Below are 24,694 nucleotides of genomic sequence, written 5' to 3' on the forward strand. Positions count from 1 at the left end.
CACTATGTGAACAAGGTTCAGAACAAACAGGCACTCGTAAGTACTCTGGAAAGGGTAAGGAGAGTCAGCTCATTGGATGTTTTCTTCAAGTTTAACACTTTTTCAGAATAATAAATTTTAAAAATCTCCGATCCTACGAAACCAGCTTTCCTCTTCTCAACATCCTCCAGTGTCCCAGGTCAATCACTGCTGGCATCGACATCTGCAAAGCACTTGCATTTCCACAGCACTCTGGAGCAAGCACATCTTTTATTTATTTATTGCTTGTTTGTTCTTTTGAGACAGGGTCTCCCTCTGCCACCCAAGCTGGAGTACAGTGGCATGATCTTGGCTCACTGCAACCTCTGCCTCCCAGGTTCATATGATTCCATGCCTCAGCCTCCCAAGTAGCTGGGACCACAGGTGCACTCCACCACACCCAGCTAATTTTTTTGTATTTTTTAATAGAGATGCGGTTTTGCCATGTTGGCCAGGCTGATCTTGAACTCCTGGCTTCAGGTGATCCGCCCGCTTCAGCCTCCCAAAATGTTGGGATTACAGGCATGAGCCACCGCATTGGCCTTAATTTTTTTTTTTTTTTGAGACAGAGCTTTATTCTGTCATCTAGACTGGAGTGCAATGGCGTGATCTTGGCTCACTGCAACCTCCATCTCCTGGGTTCAAGCGATTCTCCTGCCTCAGCCTCCTGAGTAGCTGTGATTACAGGTATGTGCCACCACACTTGGCTAATTTTTGTATTTTTAGTAGAGATAGGGTTTCACTATATTGGCCAGGCTGTCCTCCAACTCCTGACCTCAAGTGATCTGCCTGCCTCGGCCTCCCTAAGGGCTGGGATTACAGGCATGAGCCACCGTGCCCAGCCACATCTTTTAAATCAAAACATTCAGTTGGACCCTAACCTAGAGGAGATGTGAGGGAGGAATATGGTATAAGCCTTTTGAAATAGCATGCTGTCAACTAAACTGTGTTCTCCCCAAATTCCTATGTTAAAGCCCTAACCCCCAGTGTAATGGTATTTAGAGATGAAACCTTTGGGAGGTGATTAGGATAAGATGAGCTTGAAAGTGTGGGGCCTTCATGATGGGATTAGTGCCCTTATAAAAAGAGACACCAGAGAGCTTACTCCCTCTCTCTCTGTACCATATGAGAACACAACGAGATGGCAGCAGTCTGCAGGCCAGAAAGAAGGCCCTCACCAGAACCAGACCCTGCTGGTACCCTGATCTTGGACCTCCAGAACTATGAGAAAATAAATGTTAAGCCATCCAGCCCGTGGTATTTGTTACAGTAGCCCAAGCAGATGAAGACAGAGGGGAAATGCAGGTTTGCTGATGCTATGCAAAAAACTGTTTCAGTAGTCTTAGGATGGGGATTTGAACCAGAGACGCAAATGTGCACCTCTCTAGTATTCTCATTATGTACATGAACATGTCTGGCATCATACAGGTATTTAAAAAACATTAGTTCCAAATGCAATGTGGAACACGGACTAGGTCCTAGCACAGAAAAGAGATACTAGTGGAAGGCCTGGTGACATCCAACCAAGTCTGTGTTTCAGTTAAGTATTGATGTTAATATCTTAGTTCTGACCACTGTTCTATGATTATGTAAGATTAGGGGAAACTGGGTTATGGGCATATGAATTTTCTTCTCTAACTTTTCAACTTTTCAATCAATTTAAAATTATTCCATTGGAAACTTGAGAGAAGGGTAAAATTTAAAAAATTAAAAATAAGTAAAATAAAATAATTCCAAAATTTAGACATTTTCTTTAAAAAGAAGTTAACTGAGGCCGGACGTGGTGGCTCACGCCTGTAATCCCAGCACTTTGGGAGGCTGAGGCGGGTGGATCACCTGAGGTCAGGAGTGGCCAACATGGTGAAACCCCATCTCTACTTAAAATACAAAAATAGCCAGGCGTGGTGGTGCACACCTGTAATCCCAGCTACTTGGAAGGCTGAGGCAGGAGAATCGCTTGAACCCAGGAGGTGGAGGTTGCAGTAAGCCAAGATCGCGCCATTGCACTCCAGCCTGGCATACAAGAGCAAGACTTTGTCTCAAAAAAAAGTAAAAATAAAAAAAAATAAAAAGAAGTTAACTGGGCTGGGCGCAGTGGCTCACGCCTGTAATTCCAGCACTTTGGGAGGCCGAGGCAGGCGGATCATGAGGTCAGGAGATTGAGACCATCCTGGCTAACAGGGTGAAACCCCGTCTCTACTAAAAACGCAAAAAATTAGCCGGACGCAGTGGCGGGCGCCTGTAGTCCCAGCTACTCGGGAGGCTGAGGCAGGAGAATGGCGTGAACCCGGGAGGTGGAGCTTTCAGTGAGCCGAGATGGCGCCACTGAACTCCGGCCTGGGAGGGACACTCCGTCTCAAAAAAAAAAAAGAAGTTAACTGGCCGTGCGCAGTGGCTCACACCTGTAATCCCAGCACTTTGGGAGGCCGAGGCAGGCAGATCACAAGGTCAGGAGATCAAGACCATCCTGGCTAACACAATGAAACCCTGTCTCTACTAAAAATACAAAAAATTAGCCAGGCGTGGTGGCACATGCCTGTAGTTCCAGCTACTCGGGAGGCTGAGGCAGGAGAATCGCTTGAACCCGGGAGGCGGAGGTTGAAGTGAGCCAAGATTGTGCCATTGCACTCCAGCCTGAGTGACAGAGCGAGACTCCTTGTAAAAAAAAAAAAAAAAAGAAAAAGAAGAAAACCAAGATCCTTTCTTCCACTGCAGATATAGGAAGATAAGCTGGCAAGGGAAGCCAAGGGGAGGATGAGAGAGGTGGCAAGAGAGCCAGGTGGTGTCCAAAGGGCCAGGGGAGTTTCAAAGAGAATGGCAATGCCAAGAGCACCCACCATAAGGGGCAGAGAGCTTGCCCAGAGTCCAGATTCAGACGGCCGGATTGGACCACTGCTACACCAGCAGCTGATGGCATGGAAGCCAAGATACAGAGGGGCAAGGAAGCTCCGGAGCCTAAGCTGGGGCAGACCTCGGGGCAGACCTCGTTGAAGGTAATGGTGTCTCTCTGGATTGTGGCTTATATTTACAAAACATTTTTGCATGTTCTGGTCAATGTTCTAATATGAAAAGAATATGGCAAACGGAACCTCTATGACTTTCCCAGGGACTCCATTTTAAACATTAGCACCACATTTGCTACAGAGCCACTCACGGATGGGGAAATGTCGTCGTCATATTTTTTTAGCTGATTCATAAACTCCAGATGCTTCTTCTCCTCCTCCAGTTGAGCCACAGACTGCTCACTCTTCTGCAGTTTCTGCTGCGTGTTGGCCAGTTCATCCCGTAGCCACTGATTCTCTTGGCATAGACGACGAACCTGCGCACGCAGTTTCTGCTTCTCGGACTCCACAGCATTCAGGTGATTTGACAAAGCCATCATAACCTGAGCAGACAGAAATGTGTGCAGCACTGTGGCACGTTGTCCAGCAAGAGTCCCTCCCACCTGTGCGAACATTCTGTGGCTGGGGCTGTAGCCTACACTCGCAGATATTTTCTCCAAAGTACATATAAGTACAATCTGCCATTTATTTCTCTTTTCCCCTTCAGCCACAGACTACATAGCAGATAAAGAATATCACACGCTCAGAATTCCTACAAAAAAATACTTATTTTTTTGAAGAGCATGTCAAATGGACGAGCAATGAAAACACAGCTACCCTTCTGATGAAACTGTATTAGTTTACTTTCTATCAAGATGGCCCCAACATAATTTTTCATAGACCCTTTCCCATGTGTGAGACCTTGTGTACACACATGCATGTCTGCACACAGAGTGCAGGTTGGTGAAGGGCTGGAAGTGGGGGTCAGAGAACAGCGCACATACAAATTTTCCTTGATGTTCCAAGGTGAGAGAAGACATCTCTGTAGCTACCACCAAGAGTAAGAATGCACTGGTGCACTCATAAGCTTATGTTTATGTCATAAAATCCAGGGGCCACTCCAGGGCTCTGCCTACAGAGTGCTCACCAGTTTCTGGAACAGACCAGCATGAGGCTGTGGCAAATTCCCAGGAGCATAAGAGCAGAAAGAGCTAGGAGAAGCTGGCTGGCTGCAATCTGTTCTCTCTTTAGAACATACATCTGCCCGTCCCTCTCATAACGTAATAACCAGGTTATTATCCTCCTAGGTTTAAAACCTGAAACTCCAGAAGGTGGGACCTGTTCTTCCTTCTATTTTTAAAACTCTTACCTGCGACACTAAAAAAGCAAGTTTAAATTCATGTCACCTGTTCTCAAGATAACAGAACTTGAGAAATAATAGGTTCACAATATCCAAACAAAGCTACAGTTCTGCAACTCGAGTCTGTAACATGGTTAGGATGAAGACTCTAAAATCAGGGTGTGGGCAGTCACTTCCTCTATGAAAGCAGAAACCGCTGGCCAGCAGCCCCTCTTCTGTTCTATTCACTCACTAAACTGGAGAAAGCTAAGAAAGAAGCCAAGCTTTAGTATATTTAATTTTACCTAAGACATGCTGACAAAGCCAGAAGTTATCAGGAGAGAGAATTTAAAAACCTGGATGTTTCCAGTGTTTTCATCTCTATGTCAAGCATGATATTATAGAAACAAAGGTTAGTCAAAGATATGACGCAGTCTGGCCCTGGGATTGCAGAGACCATCACCCACTGGCCAGTGTCCATTCTCCTTTTCTTCCTTAGGCTTAAGAACCTGCCACCGTAAGTGGGAAGACAACATTCCCCAGTCTCCCACTCACCCAGGTACAGCCATAAGGTCTGGCCAATGAAATGTAAGCACTGCTGTACACAACATCAAAGTAGTAGCCTTCAAGGAAGGAGGCACGTCCTTCCTTGCCCTTCCCCTATGCTAGAACAGGGCCACGTGGAGCTCACTCTCAGTCCCCAAGACAGGCTGCCAAGGTGTAGTGTGGCAGATGTTAGGAGACTGAGTATCCCTGATGACTGTGTAGCTACAGAACCCATCCAGGATAGTGTACCTTGGTACTTATTTGACAAATGTCTTGTGGTTTAAGCCACTGTTTTTGTTTTTTTGATACTGGTAGCCAAATCAAATCCTAAATGATACACAGCAGTATCCACTATTTTGGCTCTGCTTTTCAAAATTCAGAGAGGCCCTGAGGTCAGGAGTTCAAGACCAGCCTGGCCAACATGGTGAAACCCCGTTTCTACTAAAAATACAAAAAATTAGCCAGGAATGGTGGTACGTGCCTGTAATCCAGCTACTTGGGAGGCTGAGGCAGGAGAATCACTTGAACCCGGGGGGCAGAGGTTGCAGTGATCCGAGATTGAGCCATTGCACTCCAGCCTGGGCGACGAGAGCAAACACCGTCTCAAAAAAATAAAAATAAAAATAAAATTCAGAGGCTGGGCATGGCAGTTCGCGCCCATAATCCCAACACTTTGCTGAGGCAGGCGGATCACGTGAGGTCGGGAGTTCAAGACCAGCCTAACCAACATGGAGAAACCCCGTCTCTACTAAAAATACAAAATTAGCCAGGTGTGATGGCACATGCCTATAATCCCAGCTACCTGGGAGGCCGAGGCAGGAGAATCACTTGAGCCCGGGAGGCAGAGGTTGCAGTGAGCCGAGATTGCATCACTGCACTCCAGCCTGGGCAGCAAGAGCAAAACTCCATCTCAATCAATCAATCAATCAATCAATACAATTCTGATAGGCCCAAATCAACAGTAATTTATTAACATACAGAACACACGATCTGTTTTTTTTTTCTTTGAGACAAAGTCTCGCTCTGTCACCCAGGCTGGAGTGCAGTGGCGCAATTTTGGCCCCCTGCAACCTCTGCCTCCCAGGTTCAAGTGATTCTCCTCCCTCAAGCCTGCCTAGTAGTTGGATTACACACGCCAGCCACCAGGCCCGGTTAATTTTTGTATTTTTAGTAGAGTCAGGGTTTCGCCATGTTGGCCAGGCTGGTCTCAAACTCCTGACCTCAAGTGATCCACCTGCCTCGGCCTCCCAAAGTGCTTGGATTACAGGCCTGAGCCACACCGCACTTGGCCTGGATCTGTTATTCTATAACCATCTTCCTCTTCTTTAGTGAAACTGCTTATTTCAAACAAAGTCTCCATTTTACCATCAAAAGTTCCTGATAATGTAGGAGTCATTCTCACTCGTACCTGTGCCTCACTCAGGCCGAGCTCCAACATCTCCAGTGACTTCCGGATCATGTTTGATTTCTCCTCCACCAAGTTACTTTCATCATCTTTCTTCAAACATTTCAGTGTCTCCAGCAAACTTTGTAAAATGGAATTGTGCTCATTCTTCAAAGCTTCCAGCCCCTGAATTACTTGCTTTGTCTTAGAAATAATTTCATCCTGTGTAAGTTTCTCCAACTTGTCTTCCTTTATGTACACCATTGTGGACATGTTGTCATACATTCTGGAATGAAAAAAGAAAAATTAGACCCCTCATTACAGGTTTCATTTCTATTACATCAAGTAAATATGAAAAATTTTTAATTAACATTTTATAGGGGAATAATAAATATGCACATTTGTAATTTATGACCTTGAAATACCATATTCTGCACTGTTTCTGTTTTTCCTTTGCAGACACATTTAATTACTTTTCTGGTTTATGTCTCAATTCTTTTTTATGACAGCAACTGAAATTAATGCCAAAGATTAAAAGCAGCAAAACATCTAAATGGCATTTCCAAAACACATATCCTCAGTGAACATTTTTTCTTGAATGTTTGCAAGCCTTTTTCTCTTCCTAATGAAATGCAGAAAGAACACTACATTCTTGAGGCCGGGCGTGGTGGCTCAAGCCTGTAATCCCAGCACTTTGGGAGGCCGAGGCGGGCGGATCACGTGGTCAGGAGATCGAGACCATCCTGGCTAACACGGTGAAACCCCGTCTCTACTAAAAATACAAAAAAATTAGCCGGGTGTGGTGGCGGGTGCCTGTAGTCCCAGCTACTCGGGAGGCTGAGGCAGGAGAATGGTGTGAACCCAGGAGGCGGAGCTTGCAGTGAGCCAAGATCATGCCACTGCACTCCAGCCTGGGCGACAGAGCAAGACTCCGTCTCAAAAAAAAAAAAAAAAGAACACTATATTTTTGGTAACATGTTTAACTGGACAAAGGCTTAAAAAGGAGTCACGTAGCTGCAAGAAGAAAGAAAAATCAGCCAAAGAACATGGAACAGGAAGAGCAGCAGGGGAGGAGCAGACCTGGAAGACACAGGGCATCAAGGACAGGTGCAGCACGGTCACCAGGCAGGCTCACAGACGAGGAGGGCACAGTGAAGCACCGCTGGGGCCAGGCCCAGGGTGATGTGATGCAATGTCTGGAAGGGGCTTTCAAACACCAAAGTGAGAAAGAAAAGGGGGAGGCAAGGGGAATATAAAACAGCATTATTTGTGCTGTTGTGCCTGAGAGCTGCTGCCACTGAGCAATGGTTCCCTCTGCTAGCCTCTCTCCTTTTTTCTAAGTCTTAAAACCCCATAGTTAAATTTAAAAAACAGAAAGATAATGAGCAGTGATCTTTTCGGCAGAGTGACAGGGATGAAGGCGAGATTACACGTCAGAGTTATTTCCTTCATAGCACTGCCAACTGTCTGAAATCTCACGTTTCATGAAGTGTCTAATATCAGCTTGAATATAAGCTCTTATTTAAAAAGGCAGGACAGCCAGCATGGTGGCTCATTCCTGTAATCCCAGCACTTTGGGAGGCCAAGGCAGGCGGATCACTTGATGCCAGGAGTTCAAAACCAACCTGGCCAACACGGCGAAACCCTGTCTTAACTAAAAATACAAAAATTAGCTGGGTGTGGTGGCACACACCTGTGGTCCCAGCTACTCAGGGGGCTGAGGCACAAGAATCACTTGAGCCCGGGAGGCAGAGGTTGCAGTGAGCCAAGATCTCACTACTGCACTCCAGCCTGGGTCACAGAGCAAGACACTGCCTAAATAAATAAATAAAAATAAACAAAATAAAATTAGCTGAGTGTGGTGGTATGTGCAGGTATTCCTTGCTACCCAGGAGGCTCAGTGAGGCACAAGGATCGCTTGAGTCCAGGAATTTGAGATGACAGTCAGCTATGATGGTACCACTGCACTCTAGCCTGGGTGACGGAGCAAGACCCTCTTTAAAAAATTCCAAAAAAAAAAAAAAAAGGCAGAGACTTGAACTTATAGGACTCCACAGCATCTAGGGGCAGCTCCTGGCCCAGAGAGTGGTGAATAGATGGACTGACAGATGCTGGATGAAGGGAAGAAAAGCTGAATCAGCAGATACAGACCATATACTCCAGGATTTTGGGGTGAAGCTATGAGTGCTTGAGAATAGGGTCACGTTAGTCTCTGCATCACCGATTTCACACTGGAAAAATGTTTTTTTTTGTTTTTTTTTTCATAAATATGAAGACTAAATTCCTTTTAAAATTTGGAAGTTGTCTGTAAGACTATTCAGAAATCCACCTCCATTCCACTAACAAAGAGCCCAGAAAACAACAAAAGAACAAATGCCAGCAGGGCACGGTGGCTCATGCCTGTAATCCCAGCACTTTGGGAGGCCAAGGCGGGCAGATCACAAGGTCAAGAGTTCGAGACCAGCCTGGCCAATATGGTGAAACCCCCGTCTCTACTAAAAATACAAAAATTAGCCGAGCCTGATGGCGCTCGCCTGTACTCCCAGCTTCTCAGGAGGCTGAGGCAGGAGAATTGCTTGAAGCCAGGAGGCAGGAGTTGCAGTGAGCCAAGATCACGCCACTGCACTCCAGCCTGGGCAACAGAGGAAGATTCTGTCTCAAAAAAAAAAAAAAAAGAACAAAGGCCACTCCTCTACCTGACAGTATGTTAACTGTATTTATTTAACACAGGGATCTCCAGCTTCACTGTAGCAAATCCATGGTATGCCAGGCTGGGAATAGATTGCTGAACAATACTGCTGCTCCATTAGGGACCTCATCCATACTGTTCCATGATATATCCCCAGCCTGGCACTCAATACACATTTGTAAAATGAGTGAAAGAAAACACTTAAGGACCAGTTTTCAACAAACAAGATTAAAATGTACTATGTTAAAGTGTTGATCTGAACATCTTTGAGGTTCCTATGAGTGAAGGGAAGGGTCTTCAGGAGGAGGAAAATAAAACTTAAGGCCTGTTTTTCCACCCTGACAGCAAAGTATTCATGTATTATATCCAAATGATACAACATATATTCTTTTATGTTTCCCAAACTAGCAGATGCAAGTGTTTTACTAAAACTTACTCTGAGCTAAGCCCTGGAATGTACAGATTAATAAGGGCCTCGCCCTCGGGGACATGCGAGCTAGTAGAAGACAAGCTATACAAGCAGGTGAACAAAGCCCTGAAGGCTCAGGGACAGTGGCTGTGCGGCGGAACACGGTGGTGGGGGGCAATGGCCAACTGAGAGACGAAGGCCAGACAGAAGAAACCACTCCCAAGGGAAGCCAGTGTTATCAAGTAGCACCTCTCAAGGCTAGCAAGGGCTACTAAGATTGCTAAGGGCACTGCCAGCCCGGCACGAAAGGGGAGCTAAAGGCAGAGGTGTGACGGCACCCACTGCTGGCGAGCAGCTGCTCATCACTGGGAAGCCAGACCCAGTACCAAGGCTAGAGGAGCAGCACGGAGCGACAGCACAAGAAACCTGCCCCCCAAGTGACCGTGGTATAGACGTTAAGTACACGCGCCACTTCTTCAGAGGGAAACAGAGAGCGGCATGTATATTTAGACTCGATACGTCTCACCATTTCTAGGCTAAGCCATTATAACCAAAGACAGCTTATATAATAAATGGTGCTAAGGCAACTGGCTATTCAGGAAAAATAAAATAAAGTTAAACTCCTACACTCACTATATACTAACATGAATTCCAGATTAATAACTAAATTTAAAAAAACAACAACAAGAAACTAGAAGGAAATATAGGCAAAGGTCTATATGCACGTAGGTCAAACTAAAGATCATTCTATGAATAAAAGTAATGGCAAGCTGGGCATGGTGGCCCACGCCTGTAATCCCAGCACTTTGGGAGGCCGAGGCTGGCAGATCACAAGGTCAAGAGTTCAAGACCAGCCTGGCCAACATGGTGAAAGCCGTTTCTACTAAAAATACAAAAAATTAGCTGGGTGTGGTGGTGCACACCTGTAATCCCAGCTATTATGGAGGCTGAGGCAGGAGAATTGCTTGAACTCAGAAGGTGGAGGTTGCAGTGAGCGGAGATCCCACCATTGCACTCCAGCCTGGGCGACAGAGCAAGACTCCATGGCTAAATAAATAAATAAATAAATAAGGTATAAAATTGTAAACCACTGACAAGTCTACTTAGGACATTTTTCAAGTTTGATGCAGAAACAAAATTCGTTTCTGGGGAACACTATTTTGCAGCTCATCAAGATGAAGAATTCAAAAGTATACAGGCGGCCGGGTGTGGTGGCTCACGCCTGTAATCCCAGCACTTTGGGAGGCCCAGGTGAGCAGATCACTTAGGTCAGGAGTTCCAAACAAGCCTGGCCAACATGATGAAACCCCTTCTCTACTAAAAATACAAAAAATTAGCCGGGCATGGTGGCAGGTGCCTGCAATCCCAGCTACTCGGGAGGCTGAGGCAGGAAAATCGCTTGAACCTGGTAGGCAGAGGTTGCAGTGAGCTGAGATCGCACCACTGTACTCCAGCCTGGGCAAGAGTGAGACTCCATCTCAAAAAAAAAAAAAAAAAAAAGTATACAGACTACCACTAAGTAACAGGTTACACTGATTTCTGCAAGGTAAAAATTACTCAGAATCTAAGTTGACTCAAACATTTTGCCAGCCTATAAATCACATCATCACTGGACCATCTTCCAACTCTCATGCTGTGTATGCCTGGAGATGATTCAATGGAACACGGAATCAGCCAAAACAATGCCTAGCAACCCACGGGCATGCAATAAAAATGCATGCAATGAATGAATGAAGCAGCTTTGGAGCTACTGCGTCTTCTTCTCACCTACCCTGGGGGGTGTTGGAGGCTCAATCTCCCTGTACGTCAAGTGAAATTGATACCCACCTGACCTGGAACATAGGACAGGCTCAGAAATACTCCCTTCCCTCTTTCCCTCTGACTGACACACAAGCTATCTGGCCCCAGGTTATTCTAACTAAGAACTTTTTTTATTATGCTTTTATTCCTTAAAAAAAAAAAAAAGTCCTATTTAAAGTTCCATTATTCCACGGAGGCCAGAAGCAATGTGGGGGCTGGACGTGGTGGCTCACGCCTGTGGTCCCGGCACTCTGGGGGGCGAGGCGAGTTGATCACTTCGGGCTAGGAGTTCGAGACCAGTCTGGCCAACATGGCGAAACATGAAAAATACAACAGACAAACTAACCAACCAACTCAGTAACAACAAAACAGGTCTACCCTGGAGTCATACTCTAATTTTTTCTATTTTCCTCCCTTTCTGATCCTTTATCCCACTTTCTTTTTCTTCCTCTTCCTTCTCCCTCTTCTTTGTCAAATAGAGGATTGAGTTATTATCACTGATCCATATAAAGTCCCTCTCTCATTTATTTTAACTCCTACCCCCCATTTCTATTCCCCGACTTCCCATGTGCAACCTTCCTAATATGTTTGATACGCATCTTTTTGTTTGTATGTATTATTAGAAAATGTTTATTGTTTTTGTGTGCAAAAAAATTAATAAAAAAAGAAATTCTTTAATCACAAAAAAAAATAAATAAATAAAGTTCCATTATTTACTCTGTGAGACCAAAAGAACTCAATGCAAAATCTCCAGTGTAAAACCTGATAAATCTAACATCTGAATTAAGCTCCCAAAACACAAGAAGCGGCCGGGCGCGGTGGCTCACGCCTGTAATCCCAGCACTTTGGGAGGCCGAGGCGGGCGGATCACGAGGTCAGGAGATCGAGACCATCCTGGCTAACACAGTGAAACCACGTCTCTACTAAAAACACAAAAAATTAGCCGGGCGTGGTGGCGGGCGCCTGTAGTCCCAGCTACTCGGGAGGCTGAGGCAGGAGAATGGCGTGGACCCGGGAGACGGAGCTTGCAGTGAGCCGAGATGGTGCCACTGCACTCCAGCCTGGGTGACAGAGCGAGACTCCGTCTAAAAAAAAAAAAAAACAAACAAAAAAACACACACAGGAAGCCCTTTTTAGGGTCAAACCTCTTTAAGGCTATTGTTCAACAGGCAAAGCTATTACAGTCTACTGAATTTAAAGTCTTGGGATTCAAGTAAACCTAACAAATTCTTTTTTTTTTTTTTTTTGAGATGAGGTCTCACCATGTTGCCCAGCCAGGCTGGTCTAAAACTCTCGGGCTCCAGTGATCCTCCCACCTTGGCCTCCCAAAGTGCTGGAGGTACGGGTATGAGCTATCACACCAGGCCCCTAACAAATTATGTACTGTGTCTACAGACTGTAAGTCACTACCTAACATAATGAAGACCAAAAAAACCCTATAATTGTTATTTTTATTTTAGAACTTATTTTGTGTCCGTTATTTTAGTGACTCAACTTTTGCAATTACATAGTATCGTGGTTTTCATGTTTTTCGTTTTCTTTTAGAGATGGGGTCTTGCTATGTTGCCCAGGCTGGACTTGCACTCCTAGACTCAAGCAATTCTCCACCTTCGGTCTCCCAAGGAGCTAGGAGTATAGGCAATTGTCACTGTACTGTTTTTTTTTTTTTTTTAAGACAGGCTCTCATTCATTCTATCACCCAGGGTGGTGTGCAATGGCACTATTTTGGCTCACTGAAACTTCCACATCCTGGGCTCAAGTGATCCTCCCACCTCAGCCTCCCAAGTAGCTGGGACTACAGGCATGCACCACCATGCCCAGCTAACTTTTGTATTTTTAGTAGAGACACAGTTTCGCCATGTTGCCCAGGTTGGTCTCAAACTCCTGAGCTCAGGTGATCCGCCCACCTCGGCCTCCCAAAGCACTGGGATTACAGGCATGAGCCACTGCACCCGGCCCACTGTGCCGTTTTGACATGTATTTTTAACATACATGATTCTCCTTTTTTTTCTGAGACAGGGTCTCACTCTGTCACCCAGGCTGAAGTGCAGTGACATGATCTTGGCTCATTGCAACCTCCACCTCCTGGGCTCAAGTGATCCTCCCACCTCAGCCTCCCATGTAGTTGGGACTACAGGTGCACACCACCAAGCCTGGCTAATTTTTCTTTCTTTTTTATTTTAATTTTTTTTTTCTGTAGAGACGGTCTTGCCATGTTGCCAAGGCTGGCCTTCAACTCCTAGGCTCAAGTGACCTGTCCACCTCAGCCTCCGAAAGTGCTGGGATTACAGGCATGAGCCACCATGCCTGGCCACAAGTCTCATGTCCAAAGATTTACTTCAATCATTCTTTTGTACTACCACATTGTGAGGACATAAACTGAGACTGTGAAGAACCTATCCTGTCAGGCTCCACACTGGGACCTCTGATTAAACGCCTGTATCGCAACTTGCCAGGAGTAAAAAATAAATCAAAATAAATTTTAAAATCCTGTCTGTAGCATTTTGTAACCTAGAAATAAAACTTTTTACTCTTTTTTAAATGTCATTTGAAAAACAATACAGGCCAGGGGCGGTGGCTCACGCCTGTAATCCCAGCACTTTGGGAGGCCAAGGCAGGCAGATCACGAGGTCAAGAGATTGAGACCATCCTGGCCAACATGGTGAAACCCCGTCTCTAATAAAAACACAAAAATTAGCCGGGCGTGGTGGCGCGCACCTGTAGTCCCAGCTACTTGGGAGCCTGAGGCAGAAGAATTGCTTGAATCCGGGAGGCAGAGGTTGCAGTGAGCCAAGATCGCGCCACTGCACTCCAGCCTGCCAAAAGAGCGAGACTCTGTCTCAAAAGAAAAAAAAAATCCAATACAAATAGACATGGTCTTTTACAAACTACCCATTGGAACAGAAATTAGGAAATGCTATTCTTTTTTTTTTTTTTTTGAGATGGAGTCTTGCTCCGTCGCCAGGCTGGAGTGCAGTGGCACGATCTCGGCTCACTGCAACCTCCGCCTCCCAGGTTCAAGCAATTCTCCTGCCTCACCCTCCAAAGTAGCTAGAACTACAGGCACACACCACCATGCTCAGCTAATTTTTGTATTTTTGGTAGAGATGGGGTTTCACCACGTATGCCAAGATGGTCTTGATCTCTTGACCTTGGGATCCGCCCACCTTGGCTTCCCAAAGTGTTGGGATTACAGGCGTGAGCCACCATGCCCAGCCATGCTATCCTTTCAAAAGGCTTACTTGCCTTTTGGAAATATAAGAAACAATAACAAAAAAGTTTCTGGGTAAGGCACGGTGGCTCTCCCTGTAATCCCACCACTTTGGGAGGCCCAGGCAGGCAGATTACTTGAGGTCAGGAGTTCAAGACCAGCCTGGTCAACATGGCGAAACCCCATCTCTAGTAAAAAAAAAATACAAAAATTAGCCGGTGTGGTGGCACACACCTGTAGTCTCAGCTACTCAGGAGGCTGAGGCAGGAGAATCGCTTGAACCTGGAAAGTGGAGGTTGCAGTGAGCCGAGATCCCACCACTGCACTCCAGCCTGGGCAACAGAGCAAGACTCCATCTCAAAAAAAAAAAAAAAAAAATTTCTGGATAAAGAAAGTAATTAAAAAACCCATGCTCAAACTTGAAAGAAGGCTTAACAGTTCGGATAGACAAGGTAACTGTAGCATGTTTGTATTATTCCACATCCTACTTGACAGGTAAGGATTTGTACCTGTGTAACTGAAAAGAGATGGCATGCAGTAAAACCTAATATACAGACTACAAGGAACGTTCTATCACTCAGCTCTGACAGAACACCAGACATAAATACGAATTTGCATATTCAGTTGCTTTACCTCTAAAGTAATCCAAGCAGAGGTAATATGAAAAACAGAAATAGTTCTTATGCTGCACACTGTGGCTGATGTGTGTAACCCCAGCACTTTGGGAGGACGAGGTGGGAGGATCCCTTGAACCCAGGAATTCAAGACCAGCCTAGGCACGACAGCAAGACCCCATCTCTACAAAAAAACAAAAAAAATTAGCTAGGCATGGTGGCACATGCTTGTAGTCCCAGCTACTTGGGAGGCTGAAGCAGAAAGATCGTTTGAGCCCAGGAGTTCAAGACCAGACTGGGCAACATAGACGGGTCCCATCTCTTCAAAAAAGAAAGAAAAAAATTAGCTAGGCATAAAGATGCATGTCTGCAGTTCACGGCTGCAGTGAGCCATGACTGTGCCACTGCACTTCAGCCTGGGTGACAGAGACCTTGTCTGAAATATGTATATATACACATATATATGCATACATATATTTTAATTAAAAATTAGATGGGCATGGTAGTATGTGCCTGTACTCCCAACTACTTGGGAGGCTGAAGTGGGAGGATGGCTTGAGCCCAGGAGTTCAAGGCTGCGTGAGCTATGATCATGCCACTGCACTCCAGCCTAGGTGACAGACCAAGCAAGACTGTCTCAGAAAATAGTTATTACACACTAAAACTGTCCTTTTAATTTGTCCTTTATGACAGGAGTGATACTTTACTTACTCTATCACACTAATGACTAAAAGAGAAGGCCTTGGGAATTTTAACTAACTCCCGATAGATGTGACGCAAACGAACAAATTTAGAATAGACAATTCTGTACAATACAGTCATGTGCAGTATAATGACATTTTGGTCAATGAGGGACCTCATATTTGACAGTGGTCCTATAAGAGTATAACACCAGGCCGGGCGTGGTGGCTCACGCCCGTAATCCCAGCACTTTGGGAGGCCGAGGCTGGTGGATCACTATGTCAGGAGATCAAGACCATCCTGGCTAACACGATGAAACCCCGTCTCCACTAAAAATACAAAAAAATTAGCCGGGCGTGGTGGTGGGCGCCTATAGTCCCAACTACTCGGGAGGCTGAGGCAGGAGAATGGCGTGAAGCCGGGAGGCGGAGCTTGCAGTGAGCCGAGATCGTGCCACTGCACTCCAGCCTGGGCAACAGAGCGAGACTCCGTCTCAAAATAAATAAATAAATTAATTAATTAATTCAGGCTGGGCACGGTGGCTCACGCTTGTAATCCCAGCACTTTGGGAGGCCAAGGTGGGCAGATCACCTGAGGTCAGGAGTTCAAGACCAACCTGGACAAAACAGTGAAACTCCGTCTCTACTAAAAATACAAAAAAATTAGTGGGGCGTGGTGGTGCGTCTGTAATCCCAGCTACTTGAGAGGCTGAGGCAGGAGAATCGCTTGAACCTGTGAAGTGGAAGTTGCAGTGAGCTGAGGTCGCACCACAGCACTCCAGCCTGGGCGACAGAGCAGGATTCCATCTCAAAAAAAAAAAGAAAAGTGCAAAGTTCATGCTGAGGTACAAGCAGACTCAGAAGATGATCAGACAAGGCAAAGGGAAATTGGTCATCCTCGCCAACAACTGCCCAGCTTTGAGGAAATCTGAAATAAATTACTGTGCAATGTTGGCCAAAATTGGTGTCCATCACTACAGTGGCAATAATATTGAACTGGGCAGGGCATGTGGATACTACTACAGAGTAGGCACACTGGCTAGCACTGATCCAGGTGATTCTGATACCACTAGAAGCATGACAGAACTGACTGGTAAAAAGTAAACCCTGCGGCCGGGCGTGGCGGCTCACACCTGTAATCCCAGCACTATGGGAGGCCAAGGTGGGCAGATTACCTGAGGTCAGGAGTTCGAGACCAGCCCAGCCAACATGATGAAACCTCATCTCTACTAAAAATACAAAAAAGTAGCCAAGGGTGGTGGTGCACACCTATAATCCCAGCTACTTAGGTGGCTGAGGCAGGAGAATCACTTGAACCCAGGAGGCAGAGGTTGCAGTGAGCCGAGATCGTGCCATTGCACTCCAGCTCAGGCAACAAAAAAATAAAAGATAAAAATAAACCCTGCGAAAACTTCTTTTTTTTTTTGAAACAGAGTCTCACTCTGTTGCCCAGGTTGGAGTACAGTGGCGCAATCTCAGCTCACTGCAACCTCTGCCTCCCGGGATCAAGCGATTCTTCTGCCTCAGCCTCCCAAGTAGCTGGGACTACAGGCGCGCACCACCACGCCCAGCGAATTTTTGTAATTTTAGTAGAGATGGGGTTTCACCATATTGGCCAGGGTGGTCTCAAACTCCTGACCTCGTGATCCACCCGCCTTGGCCTCCCAAAGTGCTGAGATTACAGGTGTGAGCCACCGTGCCCAGCCGAAAATTTCTTTAATAAAACTTGCCAGAGCATGGTTAAGAAAAATTAAAAGTATTGATTTATTAAAAGGCACTACCAAAAAATAAAGTTAAGCCATAGATTAGGAAAAAATATTTGCAACACATATATATCTGGCAAATGGCTTGTATAAAAAATATGTCAGCCTGGGAAACAGAGCAAGAGCAAGACTCCATCTCAAAAAAAACAAAATATGTAAGGAACTGCTGGGCGTGGTGGCTCACGCCTGTAATCCCAGCACTTTGGGAGGCCAAGCTGGGTGGATCACGAGGTCAGGAGATCGAGACCATCCTGGCTAACATGGTGAAACCCGTATCTACTAAAAATACAAAAAAAAAAAAAAAATTAGGTGGGCGCGGTGGCAGGCGCCTGTAGTCCCAGCTACTCCAGAGGCTGAGGTAGGGGAATGGCGTGAACCCGGGAGATGGAGCTTGCAGTGAGCCGAGATCGCGCCACTGCACTCAAGCCTGGGCAACAGAGGAGACTCCGTCTCAAAAATAAATAAATAAATAAATAAATATGTAACGAACTTAAAAATACAAACAATCCAACTTTTTAAATGGGCAAAAATCTTGAACAGACACTTTACAAATCCAGGTATACAAAAGACCAACAAGCACGTAAGCACTCACCATTATGAGTCATCAGGGAAATGCACACTCAAACTAACAAGATGTCACTATACATCCACTAGAATGGCTCAGATGAAAAAAGACAGGCAAGGCCGGGCACGGTGGCTCACTCCCAGCACTTTGGGAGGCCAATGGGGGCGGGGGGGTGATCACCTGAGGTCAGGAGTTCGAGACCAGCCTGACCAACATGGAGAAATCCATCTCTACTAAAAATACAAAATTAGCCCAGCGTGGTGGCCCATGCCTGTAATCCCAGATACTCAGGAGGTTAAAGCAGGAGAAGTGCTTGAACCCAGGAGGCAGAGGTTGTAGTGAGCCGAGATCGTGCCACTGCACTCCAGCCTGGGCAACAAGAGTGAAACTCCATCTCAAAAAAAAATAAAAAATAAAGTATTGAAAGTAGTTCAAAATCATAGAACCAAAGTAGAAAAGATGGTTACCGGGGGAGGGCGAGGGAGAAGGAGATATCGGTATTTGGGGGCTACAGTCTCAGTGCTGCCAGATGAAAGAGTTCCAGAAATGTGGAACAACGATGTGCCTATCACTACTGAATTGTGAACTCTTAAATGGCTGAAATGGTACATCTTTGAAAAAAATTGAAGTGGTGCAAGGTTTTCCCAAGGAAAAGTAATGATAGGATTAAACAGCATTATCATGATTCACCTGAAGCTGCAGCTTTTAGTACTGCAAGGTGATTCGAAGCTTATACTGCGAAGCAAAAAAACAGAGTTAGAATCCTGACTTCACAGCTGTGTAACTTTGGTTTCAGAAACGTCCCCTCTCTCACCCTCAAATTCCTCAACAGTAGAATCTCAGTAACAGTACCTATTTTACATTTTTTTTTTTTTTTTTTTTTTGAGATGGGAGTCTCACTCTGTCGCCCAGGCCGGAGTGCAGTGGCACGATCTGGCTCACTGCAACCTCTGCCTCCCGGGTTCAAGTGATTCTCCTACCTCAGCCTCCCAAATAGCTGGGACTACAGAAGCATGCTACCACACGCAGCTAATTTTGTATTTTTAGTAGAAACAAGGTTTCACCCATTTTGGGCAGGCTGATCTCAAACTCCTGACCTCAGGTGATCTGCCCTCCTCAGCCTCCCAAAGTGCTGGGATTACAGACATTAGCCACCAAGTGCAGCCTTCTATTTTTTTAAGAAACAAGGTCTCACTATATTGCCCAGGCTAGTTTGCACTCCTGGGCTCAAGTGATTCTCCCACCTCAGCCTTCGGAGTAACTGAAACTACAGACACATATGACATCCCCAGGGTTTACAGTACCTATTTTCTCTGGAACAGTGCAAACATCACTCTGATCAGTTTTAGCAGCAGTACAGTGAACTTCAGAGAAGCCTGAACATAAATTTATGTTATGCAACTGAAGTCAGGGAACAATCCATGGTTTAAATGAAGGTAATTGAGATATTTTAGAACCAAGGAAGTAACTTAGTTCACGTATGCACGTAACTCAGCTTAACATGTTTGCTCCATATCCGTTGCTTTAAGTTCAGATACACTTTTCAAATTCAAAAAGCATAGATGCAAACTGCTTTCATCTGCCTCCAAAAATTAGTTAAAACTAAAAAAAATCCTAATTCATTTCTGATCCATGAGTATACTAACTAGGAGGCTACAGAGTACATGCCACAAAGGATGCCTTGGGAGAACGAATGAAGGTATCTCGAAATAGCCTCCATCCTGAAGAGGTAATATTCTCAGCAAACAGGCAACAGGCCGGGTGCGGTGGCTCACACCTGTAATCCCGACACTTTGGGAGGTGGATGGCTTGAGCCCAGGAATTCGAGACCAGCCTGGGAAACACAGCGAGACCCCTGTCTCTATATAAACTATATTTAAAAAAAAAAAAAAAAAGTTAAAGGTCATTAGTAACCTCCTAGAAGCAAAATCCATAGAGACTTCTCAGTCCAACCCATCACTGACTTCTTGGCCAATTTGATACTGATCTCCCTCCTCTTCTCTTGGTTTCCCAGGGCCCTCTCCTCTTAGACCCACTCACCATCTCTACCAGATGGACATCACACCTGACTGGCTCAACGATATGATGCAGTCTCTGGAATCTTTACCTCCAGCCTCAGCCTCTGTCTTGAGCTCCAAAGATGTATCTCTAACTGCCCACTAGTCCACTTGGCTGCCCCACAAGCACTTCAGATTTAACATACCCAAAAACAAACTTGTAATCTCATCCTTCTCCCATTTTCCCTCCTTGGATGAGTGACACCAGCCAGTGAGTCACCCAAGTTAGAGATGAGGAAGTCATTCTAGATGCATTCCTTCAACACACATTTACTAAGTTCCTATTACGTGCCAAGCACTGACACTGAATACAAGAGACAAAACTCCCCGCCCTTGTGGAGGTTATGAACGTAAGTGGAGACAAACAATAAAAATTTAAAAATGATTAAAATAATACAGTATTGGCCGGGCACGGTGGCTCAGGCCTGTAATCCCAGCACTTTGGGAGGCTGAGGTAGGTGGATCACTTAAGGTCAGGAGTTCGAGACCAGCCTGGCCAACATGGTGAAATCCTGTCTCTACTACAAATACAAAAAGTAGCTGGGCGTGGGCACATGCCTGTAGTCCCAACTACTTGGGAGGTTGAGGCAGGAGAATGGCTTGAACCCGGGAGGCAGAGGATGCAGTGAGCTGAGATCATGCCCCTGCACTCCATCCTGGGTGACAGAGCGAGACTCCATCTCAAAAAGTAATAAAATAATAATAATAATAATAATAATACAGCATTTAAGATAGTGAGGTGTGCTAAGGAGAAAAATCAGGGCAGAGGCTAAAAAGTATGTGGGGAAGTGAGGAAATGCTAATCACTATAAGAGTGGGTTTGGTTCAGAACTCCAGATGCACCTGGAAGTGCTTGAGTAGGGCCAGAGCAGAAAGATGAAAAGAGACAGGGTGGGGTGCTCAGAGAACACTGACAAAAGCTTTAACAGAGGAATGACTCAGGTTTTCACAGGATCATTCTGGGGAGTCCTCCTTGCAGCTCCTCATTTACCCCAATCAGCCCCAAATCAGGTCCACTATAACCCTTACAGCCCAGCCTCCACCCCCATCTAGCTTCTCTGTTCCTTCTGTCACTGCCCTAATCCTGAGGCTTGCTGAGTTGGGGTTAATGGCTTCCTAATTAATCTCATCCCAGTTCATAGCACCTGCCCCACCACTGCCTATGCTCTTTCTAAAGTGGCACCTGGCTCCTTAGAATCTTCCAACCCTCCGGCCAGGCCTGGTGGCTCACACCTGTAATCCCAGCACTTTGGGAGGCCAAGGCGGGCGGATCACGAGGTCAGGAGATGGAGACCATCCTGGCTAACATGGTGAAACCCCGACTCTACTAAAAATACAAAAAATTAGCTGGGTGTGGTAGCACGCACCTGTAGTCCCAGCTACTCGGGAGGCTGAGGAAGGAGAATCACTTGAACCTGGGAGGTGGAGGCTGCAGTGAGCAGAGGCCACGCCACTGCATTCCAGCCTGGGTGACAGAGCGAGACTCCATCTCAAAAAAAAAAAAAAAAAAAAAAATCTTCCAACCCTCCCTTGTAAACCTCAGAATGAAAGTAGACTTCTAAGAAGTTATTCAAGGCCTTTCCTAACCTCGTCTTTCCACTCTCACTCCCATGTCCCCTTCCCAACACGCCCCTTTATAGCAGCACAACCTCAGGATTTATTTCCTCCAAACAGGAACCCCAATCCCAACCCCACCCCTGACCCCCTGACACTGGCTGATTTGTACTTTTCTTTTGTGAAGAATCGCCTCCTCAGTGCACTCCACAGCCTTTAACCTGGTCTGTGGTATCTGTCCATTGCCAGCCTGTGAGCTCCTAGAGGACAGAGGTTTTTTGTTTTTTGGTTTTATTTTGAGGCGGAGTTTCACTCATTGCTCAGGCTGGAGTGCATCGGCGTGATCTCGGCTCACTGCAACCTCTGCCTCCCCGGTTCAAGCGATTCTCCAGCCTCAGCCTTCTGAGTAGCTGGGATTAGAGGCACCCGCCACCACATCCGGTTTTTTGGGTTTTTTTTTTTGTAATTTTAGTAGAGACAGGGTTTCACCATGTTGGCCAGGCGGGTCTCAAACTCCTGACCTCAGGTGATCGGTCCATCTTGGCCTCCCAAAGTGCTGGGATTACAGGAGTGAGCCACTGCACGGCTGACAGCGGCTCTTTTTGTTTGTTTTGAGATGGAGTCTGGCTGGAGTGCAGTGACGTGATCTCCGCTCACTACAACCTCCACTTCCCGGTTCAAGCGATTCTCCTTCCTCAGCCTCACAAGTAGCTGGGATTACAGGTGTGTACCACCATACCTGGCTAATTTTTTGTAATTTTAGTAGGGATGGGGTTTCACCATGTTGGCCAGGCTGGTCTTCAACTCCTGATCTCAGGTGATCCACCCGTCTCGGCCTCCCAAAGAGCTAGGGGTGATCCGCAGCCTCAGCTCCCCAAAGAGCTAGGATTACAGGCGTGACCACGCCCGGCCAACAGTGGCTCTTTTATCAACGTATCACTGACTACTCAGCACAGTACCTGCCATTCAGTTGGTTCCCAACAGACATTTAAGACCAGTATTTGTAAGGCCGGGCACGGTGGCTCACGCCTGTAATCCTAGCACTTTGGGAGGCCGAGGCGGGCGGATCATGAGGTCAGGAGATCGAGACCATCCTGGCTAACACAGTGAAACCCCGTCTCTACTAAAAATACAAAAAATTAGCCGGCCGTGGTGGCAGGCGCCTGTAGTCCCAGCTACTCAGGAGGCTGAGGCAGGAGAATGGCGTGAACCTAGGAGGTGGAGCTTGCGGTGAGCGGAGATTGCGCCACTGCCCTCCAGCCTGGGTGACAGAGCAAGACTCCGTCTAAAAAAAAAAAAAGGACCAGTATTTGCAATCTTAACGTGCTTTGTCATTTTTATTCTATGTCCTGAAATTTGACACTTAAATCTTCTCAAATACTCTCGTTTGAGTATATTACTGATCATTTCTTTGCTACATAAAATACTGGTTTCAGCCCAGGCGCAATGGCGCACACCTGTAATCCTAGCACTTTGGGAGGCTGAGGCGGGCGGATCACCTGAGGTCAGGAGTTCGAGACCAGCCTGGCCAACATGGTGAAACCCCATCTCTACTAAAAATACAAAAAATCAGCCTGGTGTGGTAGTGGGCACCTGTAATCCCAGCTACTAGGGAGGCTGAGGCAGGAGAATCACTGGAACCTGGGAAGCAGAGGTTGCAGTGAGCCGAGATCACACCACTGCACTCTAGCCTGAGCCACACAGTGAGACTCATCTCAAAATAAATAAAAATAAAATACTGGTTTCTAACATTCCACTTATCTAAAAAGAATGTTTTCAGGTGATACTAATCATACATTTCACTCAACTTTTGATTTTTCTGTTCTAGGTTTCTTTTTATACAAGTATGTTTTAAGACAGTTTATGGCCCTATACAGAAAGTTACACATTGACTTTTTTCCAACATTGAGAAACATGCCTAAGAATGTATAAATTTTAAAAATGTATAAATTTGGGCCAGGCGCGGTGGCTCACGCCTGTAATCCCAGCAGTTTGGGAGGCCGAGGCAGGCGGATCACGAGGTCAGGAGATCGAGACCATCCTGGCTAAGATGTTGAAACCCCATCTCTACTAAAAATACAAAAAATTAACCGGGCGTGGTGGCGGGCGCCTGTGGTCCCAGCTACTCAGGAGGCTGAGGCAGGAGAATGGCATGAACCCGGCAGACGGAGCTTGCAGTGAGCCGACATAGCGCTACTGCACTCCAGCCAGGGCGACACAGCGAGACTCCATCTCAAAAAAAAAAAAATGTATACATTTAAACGACTGCAGTTATTTGCTATGAAATATTTAAGATACTGTGTGCCTCTCCCCAGTGTCATTCCCTCCCCCCTTGCTGGAGATAAACGCTGTCCAGAGTCCTGTGCACGTCTGGATGCTTTTCTAAGACAATGCTAGGCAAGATGAGGTGCGCCAAGGCTGCAATAGGGTTAGAGATTACCACCTGGGTCCTCCACAGTACTCAGTGCCAGACAGGGCTGCCAGGCTCAACTGCAACATGATGTTGCATTCTTTGATGACTTGGAGAGACATTGGCTCTTTAGAGTGCCTACCCTCCCACACAGAATTCCATACAAGTTGAAATATACTTCATACTTAGTATCATTGTATTCCTACAAATATTTAGGAAACAGAGCAATAGGTCAAATTTCTCACCATAGCAGGCTTGCTGACAATCCCTGAAAGAAGCAAGGCCATGTCTGTAATATAACTTAAGGAGGTCCTTCCAGTTTTCTAAAGTGTTTTTCACTAAACTAGTGCAATGTATTCCGAGCTGATTCTGATCAATGGCTTAGTCATGCCGTACCAAAAGAAAAGGCCTTGGAATTTAACTAATGCAAAGAATCAAAGCTCTAATTGCGCTTTTACAGAACACCTGAAATAGTGTATCTCAAATTTTTTGTTCTCACATTTTTAAAAAACATCATTTTTGTAAGTATACCTTTTCAAACGCTTAATATGTAAATTCTTAATTCATTTAAATAATAAAACAGTAACAAGCAGCAACAATTCTAATACAAATATACCTAGAAATGACCTACAAATGTTAAGTTATAAAACCATCCACTCCATCAGGCATTAATTTCACTATTTTAACGCTTTATTTTAATTTTCTTAAGGAAAAGGGTGCACCCAATTTTACATGGGAAAAGCATTCCAGGACGGGGGCTGCTTCAAGTTTCGTTGGAGCAACGCCAGCCTAGGTGAACAGGGTAGCCTGAAACGTTTCGCATCTGGTTACTG

General features: G+C 45.7%; 1 protein-coding gene across 12 annotated transcripts in view; it reads right to left on the reverse strand.

Annotated features, from left to right (window-relative positions):
* KLC1 (kinesin light chain 1) overlaps positions 1 to 24,694 on the reverse strand; it is a 65,679-nt gene that overhangs the window by 40,069 nt on the left and 916 nt on the right. For all 12 annotated transcript variants that reach the window (XM_032134618.2, XM_032134617.2, XM_032134614.2 and 9 more), the window contains exons 2-3: positions 6,134 to 6,395; positions 3,173 to 3,403 (exon numbers count right to left, since the gene is read on the reverse strand). In XM_032134618.2, coding sequence (XP_031990509.1) covers positions 3,173 to 3,403; positions 6,134 to 6,394 — 492 coding nt within the window. In that variant the 5' untranslated portion in view covers position 6,395. The remainder of the gene's footprint in view (positions 1 to 3,172; positions 3,404 to 6,133; positions 6,396 to 24,694) is intronic.

The sequence above is a fragment of the Hylobates moloch genome, unplaced genomic scaffold (genome assembly GCF_009828535.3).
Source record: "Hylobates moloch isolate HMO894 unplaced genomic scaffold, HMol_V3 SCAFFOLD_16, whole genome shotgun sequence".
In the NCBI taxonomy this organism is placed as follows: domain Eukaryota; kingdom Metazoa; phylum Chordata; class Mammalia; order Primates; family Hylobatidae; genus Hylobates; species Hylobates moloch.